The sequence below is a fragment of the Colossoma macropomum genome, unplaced genomic scaffold, assembly GCF_904425465.1.
Source record: "Colossoma macropomum unplaced genomic scaffold, Colossoma_macropomum, whole genome shotgun sequence".
Classification (NCBI taxonomy): Eukaryota; Metazoa; Chordata; class Actinopteri; order Characiformes; family Serrasalmidae; genus Colossoma; species Colossoma macropomum.
This window is the reverse complement of record NW_023494809.1, coordinates 16,151,951-16,168,470: the sequence shown is the minus strand read 5'-3', so window position 1 is coordinate 16,168,470 and position 16,520 is coordinate 16,151,951. Positions and strand designations below refer to the sequence as shown.

At 36.2% G+C, this 16,520-nt stretch overlaps 1 protein-coding gene across 1 annotated transcript in view; it reads right to left on the bottom strand.

Annotated features, from left to right (window-relative positions):
• dok6 (docking protein 6) overlaps positions 1-16,520 on the bottom strand; it is a 104,668-nt gene that overhangs the window by 55,446 nt on the left and 32,702 nt on the right. The window contains exon 2 of the mRNA XM_036558940.1: positions 3,441-3,548. Coding sequence (XP_036414833.1) covers positions 3,441-3,548 — 108 coding nt within the window. The remainder of the gene's footprint in view (positions 1-3,440; positions 3,549-16,520) is intronic.

The following is a 16,520-nucleotide window of genomic DNA, read 5'->3' as shown; positions in this document are numbered from 1 at the left end:
ACAGGTGATAGCATGTATGTGAGTCTGTATGTAATGTCTATGAGGGGCAGCATCTGAGATGTCCTTTGTGACATTATTTGTGTCAGTTAGATTTAATTTTCTCAACATTCAAATGAGGAACAGTAATTTGGCTTTGTCAAGCAACCTACATTAATATGTCGCCACATAAAAGCTGGATAATGTTTCTAGTCAGTCATAACCACAGTGGGGACAGTCTACAGCAGAGGTTTCTGGTCCCAGCCCCTGAGACCCCATGCTCTGAATATTTTTGTTTTTTCGCTACTCTGCACACCTGACCCAGACCAACAAGGAGCTTATTAATTAGTTAATGAGTTGAATCAGGTGTGCTAGATGAGACAAAACATAAAAATGTGCAGAGTGGAGTGGCCAGGACTGGGATTGGGAACGGGAACCCCCTGCTCTACAACCCCACTTATATATGCAGAGCCCATTTCACTCATTTCTCTCCACTTCACTCACGCTATTCTGTTTAGTTCTGCTCAGTTGTAGCAGATTAGGAACGTTGATCTGAGGGCTGTCAATCACAGGTGCTCATTAGAATACTAGGTCATGCCCAGAGAGTCATCAGAGAGGTCTGATCTGTGTTTTTAATTTTTTTTATATTTCTTTTATTTATTATTATCTTTTTATTTATATTATATATTATATTATATTATATTTAATCTTACGCTCCAGTTTAGTATCATACAGGGTACCAAGCTATCTGTATTGCTATGCCAAGGTTTTCTGTGTTTTCTTTGCTTCGTTGTTGGTTCCTTGTATATTTTCTGAACTTTTCAGCCTAGATCAGCCCGTATGTATCTGCCTGCCCCACTTTTGACCCCTACTATTTGTAATGATGCTAATTTTTGGAGTAGCCCAAATAAACTCAGCTCCTGCATCCTCCGCCTGTGCCTCCACCACAGCGAGCCAATTTCAGATATAAATAGCAGAGCTAAAACTGACAAGTGTCGCTGCGCATTCTGCAGAGAAGGTACAACTCCTGTAAAAGCTCAAATAGAGAACAAAAAAGTAATTACATTCAAAAAACACCAATAATATTTAATAATATTCAAAGCAATAATATAAAATAATACGCTACTCAAATTAAGCATTTCTAAAAAAATTTATTTACCATAGACTTCTCAAGCTCAATTCAACATCAAATTTCTTTTATCTTGCTTATTTTGGCTGGCAATGCCAACCTGAGATTTCTCATCATGCTTTCTCTCTCTCTCTCTCTCTCTCACAGGGCGATCAATAAACATACACTGCTATCATCTCTCCTTCATGAGACGGAACAAATTCCCATCATTCCTCTCTTCCCAAAATCACTGTCACTACACAAACGCTGAACAGGATATCAAACTCCACCAGCAGAATAATAACACTGCTATCAGTGAGTGTAAGATAAGATTATATCCCCCCGCCGAAAGCATTATATGAAGAAATAAATAAGCAACAGCTTCAGAGAAATCGCTTACTGAGAGCTCTTCACTATAGACATACAAGTGAACAATACAGTAAATGGAAAATATTAATCAGTATTCCTGAAAAGGATGGAACAAATGTTCCACTTTCTAAAATTACAAAGGTCAAAAACCCCTTTAAAAACAGCCATAAAACCACGTATATCCAACCATAAAGGGCCCAAAAAAAGAAACTTGCCTTGCTTTTTTTCTTAAACTGTTATATTTTCAAAATGAACCATTCGCTCCTCATTTTAAATTCATCATGGTTGCGACATCACCACCATGAACACATCTCCATGTGGAAATCCAAGTGGTTTAGACCCACTAACTCAGGCTACAGGAAGTTCATAGGAGTGTAAGGTGCGGGAAGACGATTAAACGTTGTTCCTGGCTGTCAGGAAGCAAATGGAACATTGCAGCTTCCAAAGGATCCACAAATCTAAAAGGAGCAGCTGAAGACAGGGTTAGTTTAACCCACTGTTACAACTAAGACCCCCAAAGGAAACAATGAGAGAACTCAATATCCTCTTTATACATTCAAATAATGTTTTGTTCACAAAATACATTTTATGGTTTGGATATTTGCTCTTCACTGAAAAAAAATGCTATCTTGGCAAGTGAAATTATCTTCAATTTAGTTGGTAATATATATCTAATATTTCTCATTTTGAGACTGTTGTAAGCGTTCTAGACAATTTTCATTTGTTTGAAGTAATTTTGTCTAGTAAAATCATCTCACTTTATTGCCAGAACATTTTGCTTATTTCATGAAATATGCTTAAAACAATCAAAATTATGTGCCACTATAGTGAGATAATTATTACTTCTCAATTCTTCTAAAATGACTTAAAACAAGTAAAAAAACATTTTGAAATAAGTTAAATAATCTTATAATATTCCTACAACCACACTAAAGTGAGAAATATTAGATATATCTACTAGATTTAAGATTTCATATGCTTTTCTGAAGTGTTATACTTTATAAACATATAAATAAATTTGACACGTGACAAATTTCAATGGCCACATTTATTTTGATGAATTTATTTTTATGTATTTAGGTTGGAAAACTTGTCTGGTTTAAATAAAACAGAGCCATATTTAATTCACTGTGTTTTGGGTTTTACATCTTTAACAGATTTTAACAGACTTTTTAGCAACTGTCACAACTAGCCCCTCAGTTACAATCAACCCCACATACGGGGTAAGTTGTAATGTTTGCACTCCCACCAAATGTGCTGAGAACAAATTTTATGCTTTAATTTTTTATCATTTTTAGTCTGAGAACATTTCAGACTAAAGAGCACCTTTATAAACATGATTTTTATTCAAAAATAAACTGCCTCTGTCATTCAAAAGTCAAGTCACTGTGGGTTAATTCAGCAGATGAGCTACGTTAGAGTTATGTTAATGTTAACAATTTAACGTTTTCTGTTCAGTGAATGATGTGGACACATGTTGGCTTGTTGAGGAAACACTGAGAACAGAAAAATATCTTTTCTAACTTCAGTTATGATGGTTCGTCTAGCTGCACTAAGTTACTGCAGACTCAGTCATGTCTGTGGCACCTTAAGGCAATAATGTTTTGTAGTAATGTTAGTAAAGTAAAGTAATATACAGTAGTAAGTAGTACGGTGTATGGTGACCTTTTTCAACATCAACTTTTAACATTTACAGTTCTACTTTTGAGGACCTGACCCTGCAAGAACAGCGCCAACTACATTTGTTACACCGGACTGCTTTTTGAATGAAGCACAACACAGGACCGCCAATCATTCTTAAAGGTACAGTAAGAAAAAAATAGCCTGTTTAAGCGATAAAGAGAGGATGCAAAACTGAATTATGACTGTCTTTGGACCAAAAATCCATACACATTCAACAGAGGAAAACAATAAAATACAAGAAAAATGTAGAATGTGGGCCCTTTTTAAAAATTGATTGTAAAATATAGGTAGCAGCTTTTCTTACCTTATGAAAACTTCGAAAGTAGGCTGCTTTTTCGTCAGGATATTTCTCTAACCGACGTGGCCCTTTACTGGACGCCTTTTTGAATACAAGCCAGCATCGTCTGAAAATCTGTCAAAAAAAACAGCACATTTTATAGTTGTATAATTTTAACCTAGGCTATAGTTAATATCAGTCATTAAGCTATTAATATGGCCAGTGCAATGTGGAGCACCCACCAGAGTAGCATCAGTATATAACAGTGATTAACCCTAATTAACAGTGGAACTTCATAATACAGATGTTAAATCATTTTGGAACACAAATACAACCAACACTTCAACAAAGAATAAGACACAGAACAACACGACTGAACCTCATAGGCATAAAAAAAAACCTCCAGCAGGGCGAAAGATTATTGATTCGGCTTTGACTCTGACTTCCGTCGTCTTTCATTTCTGTGAGTTTGATCCCTTATCGATTAAAGCAAAAAAAACAAAAAAAAATTAAAACCCCAAATTCAGCCTAGAACCATCACTTATGCAGGGTCTGAGATTTACATAGATCAAAGACTCACTTCAAGGTCAAAGTCGGACATGGTTTCTGAGAAAGTGGTTTATGTACACATTGCACTATAGAGTTATAGTAAATGTACTTCTCACTTCTGCAGTTCATATATGAAAACTAAGCTTCCAAAATAGTTTTGAATTCGTTACGATTGTGATATCATAACGATAAACACATCTCTATTCAGCCTATAGCAGTTGAGCACTACGCATTCAGCCTACAGCGGTTTAGCCCCACCCATTTGCTTTACAGCATTTTGGCCCCACCCTGCTTCAGGCTACAGCATTTTAGCCCTGCCCATTTGGTCTGCAGCGGTTTGGCCCTGACTGATTGGACTACACCATATTAGCCCCACATGTTCAGCCTACAACAGTTTAGCCCCGCCCATTTGGTCTACAGCAGTTTAGCACTGCCTGATTGGCCTACAGCATTTAATCCCCACTCATTCAGCCTACAGCATTTTAGCCCTGCCCATTCACCCAACAGCAGTTTAGCCATGCCCATTCTTCCTATGGCCCCACCCGTTTAGCCAGCGGTAGTTTATTCACACCTGTTCAAGTGATGTGTTTCTGGAATATATCGTTTGCTAATCATTATCACAATACAGGCCTTTGCAATACTGATAGCACAGGAGGCTGTAACCAATCACATTGTGCTGTGAGTATACTTACAAATCACAGTCCCACGTTTCATAAATTAACATATTCATGTAATCCAACAAAAAGGACATTATTTTGTTCAAAATAATGCCAACCTTAAACCATGTCACATTACTAATTCACCAGTGTGTTGTTAATATATCGGAAAGAAAACTGCAAACGCGGCATGTAGCAATATGAACACAACAGTGTTCTTTTTGTCTTTGCTGTCCAGCTCTATCCAACAGGGAGCCTATAAAAACTCATGCATGCTGTGCCTTAAGTGGGTACGCACTCTGCAGACTATGTTCTCCATCTCTTTATAAAATAAAGGGATTAAAACAGTAAAAGAAACTGTTTTATTTGAATTAAATTTAAGTACTTTGCTACCACAAGCTACTGCCTGCAGACCCTTTTCCATTGCTAGATAATTAGCTCAATTTGAAAAAACAGTTAATTTGGGTCAAACAAATCAAACAAACAAGCTGCTGCTGGTGTCCAGAACAGCTTTTTCACTCCCTTCAAACATTATTGCAAAAATATTATCGCAATGTGACTTTTCACCAAAGTCATTTAGACCTAAAAGCTAATCAGCAGGGTCCTCTTAGCCATGGTCTCAGTCTTAGTCTTGGCCAATCAATAAATGAACACTATCATAATTAAAGATGAGGTTTGAACCACTGTTTTTCAGAAGGACTGTTAGCATCTGTTTAACATCTCTGATTTATTTATATAATGAAATGTCATACATTAAGACTGGCATCCATTTCCACTAAAGCCGTTTATGATGCACTGGGGGAGGAGGCTGAATAAGAGATGATCTGGATGACAGCCAGGCTTTAATATCTCAGTATTTTTACTACTTTAACCCTTTCAACTCCAATTTAACTAATGCTCCTTTGAAAAGTACCTCCACCAATCCACAAGATACACCATCCATACCATCTGTGTAAATATATCTACATATCTACATACATATCTATATATTGTTGCTGTCATCAAAATCTCTTTTTACATAATTTACAAATGTCAACTGACCTAACAGAAATGTAATGGACAGTTCTTCTTTGACAAGTCCCATACATTTACTATTAACAAATAATACATTCTTACAATATATCCAGACCACCCATCATTTTAATTTCCTGTCAAAACATTGACATAACATCGCGATAATCTGCTTGCGTAAGGGAGGAGAAAGTCAAAGGAAAATAAGTGAAAAAACAGAACTCAACTGCAAGACCTGTTAGACCACTCTCTATCAGATAAACAGCACTTAAAGCTAGAGCAATGGACTGACCACCCCAGAGTCTAGACCTCAACATCACCAAATGTGTTTGGGATTATCAGGATGATGACAAACAGAAAATGTAAAGCCAATTTCTAAGACTGAACTTGAGGTGTAGAAAAAATATCCTTGCAGATTTCTTTAAAAACTGAAAGTGAGTCTCCTGAATAGAAGGGGGCTGTTTTGACTAATAATAAAAATAAATAATGGTGGTCTCTGACTTTAGCACTGTAGATGTTCAGACATTTTAATGAAAGTGAAGATTGACCATCTTCTGTCTATGGCTTTTTTTCTTGTTGTGTAGATGATATCAAGTACTTCCCTCGTCAACTAACCGAGATTTCTTTAAGGCCTCCTCTAGCTGCGCAGTGACCTGAAACTGAAGCTCTGGGAAAGTATTAAATCAGCCATTAGCGGCTTTAGATAATGGAAATGTTGTCAGATGGCTATTTACAAAAACATAGCAGGAGAATAGTTTTGTAAATAACCCACATGGCCTGATTTAGGCTGGAAAACAAATTAAAACAGAACCTCTGTCCACCTACTCGTGCTGCAGGACAGCAAGAGACTATACTATAAATGTGTGGTACCTTTTAGGAGGATTAATTTTCAGGGGGATTCTCCATTTCCTGGAGCTGACAGCCAATATTCATTTGCGTGATATATGTGCGTTTTCCGCTGCGCTTCAACAGGATTTGTATCCATGGCTAAGATTAATTTGTTTACCCAGCTGGTACAGAGCATAAAACAGGAACAATGCCTTTGTTGGCATGCAGTATAATTGATCTAGGTGAATTTCTCTACCTATGGCTCCTAATCTGTTTTACCACCGCCATATTTTACCAGTATTTAATGACATAACATAATGGAGATTAGTGCAATTAAGATTAATTGATTTGCTGTTTTACTGCATGTATGAGTATTCTGATGAATGTCAGCATAGATGAATACCAAATGATGTCTGCACTATTGTACATATACGTCGAGGCAGGAGTAAACACAACTTTCTAATCAAAACAGGATGTTCTAGATTTCTGACGTAAATTTCGGACTGATTCTCCTCCTACAACTCTTTTACAGTACCTTAGGATCTAGTTATTAACCAGGAAAGTGTGAGGTACAAACTTCAAAGTACTAGGTAATTATTTTGAGTCACATGATGGTATGTTCCAAAGCACTCTAACTAAATTACACTGAAATGCCCAACAGGTTCTAGATATTAATTGGGTAAGTATGCAGTATAAACTCTACAGCACTGTGTAATTATTTTGGGTAAAAAGTTGCAGATAGTTAGATATTTACAATGATTTAATTCTAATGTACTTAAACCCAAGATATTAATGGAGATAGTATTAAGCTATGGTACCATGAAAAAGTATAAACACCCTTCACAGTTTCTTTTATTTTTGGATATTCGTCACACTTGAATGTTTCAGGTCATCAAACTACTGCTAATATGAGACAAAGAACCCAAATAAATATGAATTAAATAAATAAGTCATGATTTCATTTATTGAAGGACAAATGCTGTTCAGCCCTACCTGGCCCTATGTGAAAAGTAACTGCCCCCTTAGCTACTAAATCAACCAGTTAATCAAATTCAATTAACTATCGGATTCAATTTCACTGGCCACACCCAGGCATGATTACCGCCAGAAGTGCTAAATCTAAACATCACTTAAATAGAACCTGTCTGACAATGTGAAGCAGGCTAGAAGGTCTCAAAAAGCAGGACATGATACCACATTTTAAAGTGATTCAGATACAGATGCGAAACAAAGTCACTGAAATCTACCAGTTTGGAAAGCCATTGCTAAGGCTCTGGGACTCCAGTGAACCACAGTGAGAGCCATTATTCATGAACGTAGAAAACTTGGAACAGTGGTGAACCTTCTCAGGAGTGTCTGGCCTACCAAAATTTCACCAAGAGCACACTGACAACACATCCAGGAGGTCACAAAAGAACCCAGATGAACATCTAAAGAACTGCAGGCCTCACTTGCCTCAGTTAAGGTTAAGTTTTTTTATTAGTACCACTTACTTTTCCAGCCTTTTGTTGCCCCTGTACCAACTTTTTTGAAATGCGTTGTTGCCATCAAGTTCTAAATGAGTTAATATTTTTCATGAAATGGTAAAATGCCTCACTTTCAACATCTAATATGTGTTCTATTGTGAATAAAATATGGGTCTATGAGATTTGCAAATCTATGAATTCTGTTTTTATTTGCATTTTGGGGTTGTAAAATTAGTTGGATGATGTGAAACATTTACATGTGACAAATTAGCAAAAATAGAAATCGGGTGAGGGGCAAATACTTTTTCACAGCACTGTAGATATCTACGAAATCATTATTTTACTTTCTGTTGGTAAGTGGCTGTCATTTTTTGGTATTTTTTATTTCTTTTAAAGTGAAGTTGAATGATTTAGATTTATTATGGGTTTGATTTTTAAGTACATATAAAAAACATTTTTCAAAAAATGCTGTCCCACTTTTTTATGTCACTACAGAAATACAAAGACTTTGAATCCATAGAAGGAGCCTTATTTTAGCCACACCCCTGCATTTTTGGGCCACATGGTGAGCAGTTAGATCCCACTGTTTTGAAGTAAGTGTGTCCCAAAGTCTGAAAATCAGAGTGAAACATTAAAAATTGTCATGACCCAATCACATATTTTCTGCAGTTAAGTAAACTTTATTGTATGTTAATGAAAAACATTATGATTTTATGTGTGTACAGCTGTTCAAAGCTGTTTTTGCTAGTCATGTACTGGTTAGCATTTCTGAGTTAAAAACTGTCACTACTGAAACATTCACTAATGAAACATTACATCAGTAGTGTTATGATTCTTTTAATAGGAACAAAATATAATGCTCAATCATTTGTTTTAATAAAATAGACATAATTAAGACATAAGGTCAGTCATAGCAAAAGGATTTTAGTGTAAAGTCAGTTATAAGTCCTAAATGTGTTTTGAACTCTGACGATTCTTACTGTGGTTTTACTAAGTTCTTTCTGTTTACTTCAGAAAACTATCTTATATACTATCTACATATATATATATATATATATATATGTGTGTGTGTGTGTGTGTGTGTGTGTGTGTGTGTATGTGTGTGTGTGTGTGTGTGTGTGTATGGTCATTGAGGCTCCTGTGTTATTTTTTGTTAAATATATGTCTTTTTTTCCTGGTGCTGAAAAATTATATATATATACATTATATATATATAATTTTTCATTGTATCCACTCTTTACCTTTATTACATCTTTCTATTCTTTCCATTTCTTTTGTAAAGAAATGGTTCTATATAGAACCATGAACACTCAAAGAACCCTTTGCATGATTAAAGGGTTCTTTCCATCATGAAACGATTCCTCAGACTGATGGAGAATGTGCTGTAGACAGTACTATATAGAACCTTAACCTTCCTTTGAAAGTGGTTCTATATAGCATCAAAAAGGGTTCTGCTATTGTGATAATGTCAAGCTTGTAACAATAGAAGAACCCTATTTGGTTCTTCTACTGTTACAAGCTTGACATTATCACAATAGACCTATTTGGTACTACATAGAACCTTTTCAAAACATTCTATATAGCACTGTCTATAGCACATTCTCCATCAGTTTGAAGATTGTTTCACAATGGAAAGAAATCATGCAAAGGGTTCTTTGGGTGTTTTCTTTATAAATAACCCTTTGATCTTTCTTTTTAAGAGTGTTAGAAGTTGGTTTTGCATTTTCTGCTTCTCACCATCCCAAACACATTCAGGTTTGGACTCTGGGGTGGTCAGTCCACTGTTCTGAGAACACCAGCAGATTCTTTGTTTAATTTGTCTGTTTCCTTTTCTCAGTAAGAGCTTCTTGACAGCTACACATCCTTTCAGACCCATAGTGTTGAGTTGTCTTCTCTCAGTGGAAGGATGGACAGAAACACCTGTGGATTTTGTTCAGATCTGAAGTCAGAATGGAGCTTGATTTTCTCCTCTCTCTCAAAGATGAAAGCTTTAAGTGCTGTTTATCTGATGGGGACAGTTTTGGTGGTCTCCTAGGTCTTGCAGGTGGTTGTCCCATTTTCTCTGTAGCTTTTTGAACTCCAGTTTTAGAAACTCCTGATGAAAGCTAGCCTCCGGTTTTTGCACAGTACTGTAGATCTGACTGCTTTGTTGACTTCATTTTAATTTACCCTTTTTAGTACAGTGTAGGCTGGCTTGCAACCTCAAAAAAACATCTATCAGTGGATATTTCAAATAAAATGTACAGACATCATTGGGTTTCAGAGGCAGCTTCTGACTACTAGGTGGGTCCTTCCTTTATACTTGTAATGGAACATTTCTTTCAGGCTAATACTGACTCATTTCATAGCTTTTATAGTGCTGTACTGTTGCCAAACCCACCTCACCAAGGTAACATGACAGAGTGACTGTAAATGAATGTGTAATTAGCCTCTCTCTCGCTCGCTCTTCAGCACTAAAGACGGACCGTATCTCTGAGAGAACACTGATTGCATACTGAAATTTCAAAGCCTGATTAATGAATAAAAGCCCTTTTCTCTGTAGAAGACTATTTAATTATGAATCTGACGGCAACATTCCCTCCAAAAACAGCAGAATCGAGAGACATCCACGAGGGCCCTTCAGAGGCAGGTAAATTTAGTCACTTAATTAAAACTACACAAAACAGACAGTGTTTACATCAGGTGAAACTGCTTTGATATAAATCATATGAAACACAGAACACCCAGACACTGAAGGATGGGGTAATAAAGACAGGACTGCTCCACATCACAGCTAATAGACTTTAAATATTGGGCTTCCTCTGAGAAAACCCTCATAATGTGACTGTAAATAAGAGATGAATTAACTCACAAATGTGCAAATGGCATACTGTGGCCATACCACAACACAGTGAATAGCATTTTAGAGAGGGGGCCCAAGTGGGGCATAGAATCAGAATCAGCATCTATGAACAACGCAATCTGACTTTGTGGCAGTGGCACAGCCACATTTTCATCTTGGGGGGCCTGGTTATAGGCTGAGGGTACCTGAAAGCATTATGTCCCAGAGACTACTTAGTTAGAAGGAACAGTACCAACTTGCCAACTTCACTGTAGCTACATTGTTAGAAATTGACCAGCTCTGTTACTAGACATGCACCGATACCACGATTCTGATACCTGATCGTTAAGTATCAGCTGATACCCTGTGTTCACAATGCATTTTGGACTTTTAATTGAACTGGACTTCAGACTAAATCATTTTGCTTTAATTGTTTAATTAAATTTATTTTGTTTCTTTTATTATAATAAATAACATTACATTATGTCAAAACCAAAACATTCATTACAGTAGTAAAACCTTACCAAAATAGCTAAACTTTGAGCTAATTTTGAGTAGAAGTCAAAAACATTAGCCAGAACATGACTAGCAAACCCAGTTTTGAACAGTCATAAAAATCAAACACATAATAAATCTAAATCCTTTAGGTTAACTGCAAGAAAAGTCACTGAAAAAATACAAAAAAAAATTCATAAGTTAAAATTTAGGGGTTAGGGTTTGGATCAGCCACCTCCCTATAAAAAGTACCCTATAAATGATGCTTTTTTATATTTAGCTTATTATTCATTTAGTTAGTACAATCTCAATTAATGTCTTAGATGTAAATAGATCAGAACATAATTCTTGTACATATCTAAGGTCTGAACACTTGATTGTTCTGTTTAATAGTTTTTTAACTGTGGGACTGCAGTTTAAAATAATTTGGTCCATAAATATGTAAAAATATTTTAGATTTTATATGTAAAACTATTTTATATGCAAAACCATTTTTAGCATTGCTGCTGCTGGGGCAACTCGCTCTTCTCCACTGCAGTGTTCTTCGAAGGTAACTGATGTGAGATCAGCAGCTAATGCACTTCTTTTAAAATCAAAACATGTACTTGATCTGAAAAAAAAAAAAAAATTTGATGCATCTCTAATAACCAAATAAAATAATTGCTCCCTATAATTGTTATCAGATTAGCTAGAACACTGTTGTCTCTCTGGGCCTGTTTACACCTTCAACATCAACATGTGTTTGGAGCTCAGATCACATTCGGATTTCATGTGACCGCTTGGAAAGCCAGGTGTAATCACTCCCAGGATGTATTGTGAACAGATTACAATCATTCAACCCATATTTGGAGGTGGAAAGTGATAGATCTAGACCCCAATTAACACAATGAATGTGTTGTTGTTATCTGTGTACAATTACGAGAGTGGAAATGTGGCTCTCAAGTCCTGACTAGCAGGTGAAAGGATAAACAATAAAACGAAAGATGGAGGATATATGAGGCTTATGTTCCCTAAACCAAGAGCCTTCTTGCACTCCAGGCTGATGAAATCGTTCAAGCCGAGCTTGTTGACTCGTATTGTAACGAGGAAAAAAGTAAACAAACATAAAATGAAAATGATGCACGTGTTGAGGTGCTTTTTCATGGAAAAAGTAAAATCGGATCTCATCTAGTCAAACTGTGAGCAAAAAGTATAAATGGGATCCAGCCAAAGTACCTCCAGACACGATCCAGACACCAAACATATGTTAATGCAAGGTGTAACAGGCTCTCTGTGTGAAATGTCATCACTCTATGTTGAGCTGCTGGTGAGCAATGAGGAGTGAAAGGGAGGGGTGAAAACTACTCATACCTACTCTTATTCCATAGACGGCCATGCCAAGATAAAACGGACAGCACAGCTACAGCTTCTTCATATTAAACAATTCTGCACAACAATAAAAACATAATTTCCTTTTGTTGGATTACACAAACATGCTGATTCATCAAAACACCCAGAGAGTCATCTGGAGCCGTGAACAGTCTGGGTGATGACAGCACACTGTAAACAAACACTGTGATTGACTAGAGATTCATTTTGATAGTGATTAACAAACCATATACTGTGCATCAGTACTTATAAATACTGTCCTCTAAACTGAAGCTACTTTTTCACAAAGAATGTCGGGGAGTTTTTGGACAGAAATAGCAAACGTTCCTCCTTCACAGCAGACGGCTCTGATGGGTTTCAGCAGAAATGATCCATGGCGTGACCTTCAGAATAAGCAGCCACGTTTTGATACACTGCACAAAACACTGTTTTCCAAGAGAAATCATCTTAAATTCACCCAACATACTGTCACTGTCGGAATAACACCTCATATCTCCAGAATGGTCACTTTACAGGAGAAGGAAAAATAAAACTTCCTAACTTTTAATGGACGTAAAATGAAATGTAAGAAGTTTTAATTCCAAGTAATTGTATTCGATTAGTGTAATGTAATTGTTAATGTAAAGTGCAGCTGGATTTTTCACACTGTCTTCTTTCAAAAGAAAAAGAATCAACAAAAACAAAAAAGGTGATGTAATATTTCTCATTATTCCACTTATTTCTATGAGTAAATTTATCAAGAAAAAAGATCTCATTCCACCAGAAGATACTTTTGTTTTAAGAATGAATGTCTTGAAACAGAATCAATATTATCCCTGACTAGATTTTAAAGGGCATGGAAAATATCACTTTTTATAAATACAGAGTTTGATGTCTAAAGTTCCACAGAGTAGCTCAGTCCATACAGTCTACCTAAGGAAACTAAACAATAAACCCAGCTCCAAAATAAAATGAGAGAGGTAAAATGCAAAAAAGGGAATGATTTCAAAATCCTTTTTGACCTGTTTTCAATTAAGAACAGTACAAAGATGAGATATGTAATGTTTGAATGAATTCACTTTTTTTTGTATACACTCCTTCAGTCCTAAATTTGAAGCCTACATAATGTTCCAAAAGAGTTGGCACAGGGGCATATTTACCACAGTGTTACATCACCTTTCCTTTTAATGATGTAATCATTTAGGAACTGAGGACACCAATTGTTGTAGTTGTGCAAGTAGACTTTTTTCCCCATTCTTGCTTCGGCTGCTCTGTCCCGGGTCTCCGTTGTCATATATTTTGCTTCATAATGTACCACATGTTTTCAATGGAAGACAGGTCTGGACTGCAGGCAGGCCAGTCTAGCACCTGCTGAAACAAGCAGGGACATCCCAGAAAAAACCTGTCTAGAAAGCAGCATATGCTGTTCCAAAATGCATATGTACCCCTCAGCAGTACAATCTCACACAATTCTATACCATGACAGATGTCTTCTGCTGGCTTTTGAACTTTGTGGTGACAACAATTGGAATGGTCTTTTTCTGCTTAGGCCTGAAGAATATGATGCCTATTGTTTCCAAGACACAATTTGAAAGGTGGACTCGCTAGACCACAGCACATGCTTTTAGTTTGTGTCAGTCCAGAAAACTTGGTGGCGTTTCTGGATCTTGTTGATATATGAGACAATGACAAATAAGGTTTTCAAAAACTAAGTTCTTTAAAAATCTTATTAAAATGGACAAATGATGCGCATTTGTATATCTGCATACATATTTGTATTTATATAATTTATATCTGTGCATTTTAAATTGTAAATATAGTTAGTTTTATCAAAGCTTTTAATTGCCTATTTCACTTATTAAAACTGTACTGGTCTGGTTGAATCATTTGACATTTACTGGTTGTGCCACCTGACTTTTCAGACTAATTTCAAATTAAACAGACATCTACTTAGACACCCATAGAAAACTTTGTCCTTGAACATGAGTTAAGACATACATTTTTTCAAACAAATAAACATTTTTACAAGGTTACTTGGGGTCTTTTTATAATGTAATTCCCTGATTTCTTAAAAGCATGTCAAAATAAAGGTCCTTTGTTTTTGGTTGTGCCACCTGACATTTGAAGTAGTAAGAACTTTGTGTACAAAAGTTTTTCAGTGAGTTGAGCACTTTTCAAGTTGCCCAATTTTGCAACATGGTCTTTCTTTTTAAAGTTTTCCCTTTTTATAGATTACTTAATCAATGTATATGGTTGGGTTGCACCACCTCACATTTTTATACTTTTGGAGGCAAAAACTAAAATTAATTTTATATGGATGCACAGAAACCTTTTTTTCACATAAAAGAGGTATTGCTGAATAATTTATGTCATGTATTTATTAAAACTGTTTTTTGGGAAAATAATGGACTTGGACACAAAAATGCACATCATGTCAATGACGCACAAGACTTCCACTTTGCAGAAATACCTAAAATCCTGGCAAATTCAGTGAGCAACTTTATTCTTAAACTACTGATACATTTTTTGACAAAGTGTGAGCCTCGACCCATCCTCATTCATAAAGAACGAAGCCTTTCCTGGATGCTCCGTTAATACCCAAGCACGATTTACAATGGTTTTAGGAACAGTTCACAGCGTTCCTGGTCTTGCTCCTGTCCCAGCTTTTTTGGAATGTGTTGCATCAATCAAAGGTACAACATTAAATGAAAATAGAAAAGAAAATATGTTTAAACACAGGTCAAAATGAATTTACAAATCACTGCCTTCTGTTTTGATTTCCATTTTAAAAATTGTCCCAACTTTTTTAGAAAAGGGCTTGTACAAAAACAGCCTGTTTTGAATCCACTGTTTTTGTGACGTCACATAAAGTGAAGTATTCACATAAACCCACCTATTCAGCCAATAGTAGTTTAGCCCCTGCTTATTCAAACCATTCACAAGGAGTGTATTATCTTGGACTGCTTTTAGAATTAAGTACAACACAAGGCAGCCAATCAGAACAGAGCTCATTTACATATATCAGTCTTCAAGGCACAGTAAAAAAACAGCCTGTTTAAGGCATAAAGAGAGGTTGGAAAATGGTCATGTAAAAATAAATTATGACTGCCTTTGGTAAATAAGCCACACAAATGTTTATAAATGGACCTATGGGGAAAAAAATAAAATACAATACAAATGTAAGATTTGGGCCCTTTAAGATCATTTCACTTCCTAAGATATATTTTTTGCCAATGGACAGATAACAGCACACAGCGAGGGAGCTGAATGACCTTTGCATCTGCCAACACCTGCAAACCTGTGTGTGCTGTGATCCACCAGCTGCTACAGGTGAACGTATCTCATTAGTTACATAACACTCTACACTGAACAGCAGTGGTCCTCACATTATTTCTTATAACGTGGAAAGCCTCAACCTCGCCCACATCTGGTGAACAAAGAGCTGTTATCATTAATTACTGTCTTTAATAATCTACTCCAGTGGCAAACTGTGACTACTAGAGTTAGGTCATCAGTTTAGGTCATAAATGTCAAAACATCTTTATGACAATGCTAATTCCTGCTAGCACCTCTGTGGGATGTTAGTTTTATGCAAAGCAAACAGCGATTCACATCAACATTTTTTTGTCTGTTCTAGATTAAAGAAGGATGTCTGAAGCTTCCATAAGTTTAACGTGAAGCTTGTAACAGACAGCTGCAGACACTGTTTTCCATTCCTAACAACTGACTGAAACCTGCTTAGACTCAGCTTGACTGTATTCACAGTTAGTGATGCATCTAGAACTTCCAGAAGAATTAGAGTGACAGAGTGTCTGTTCCTAATTATGTTGGTAGTTAATCTAACTAAGGCCTTTAGACCAAATTCTGATGTCCTAATCAATGGGAAGTACAAGGTAGGCATTTCCAATAAAGTGGCCATTGACTGGAAGAGCAA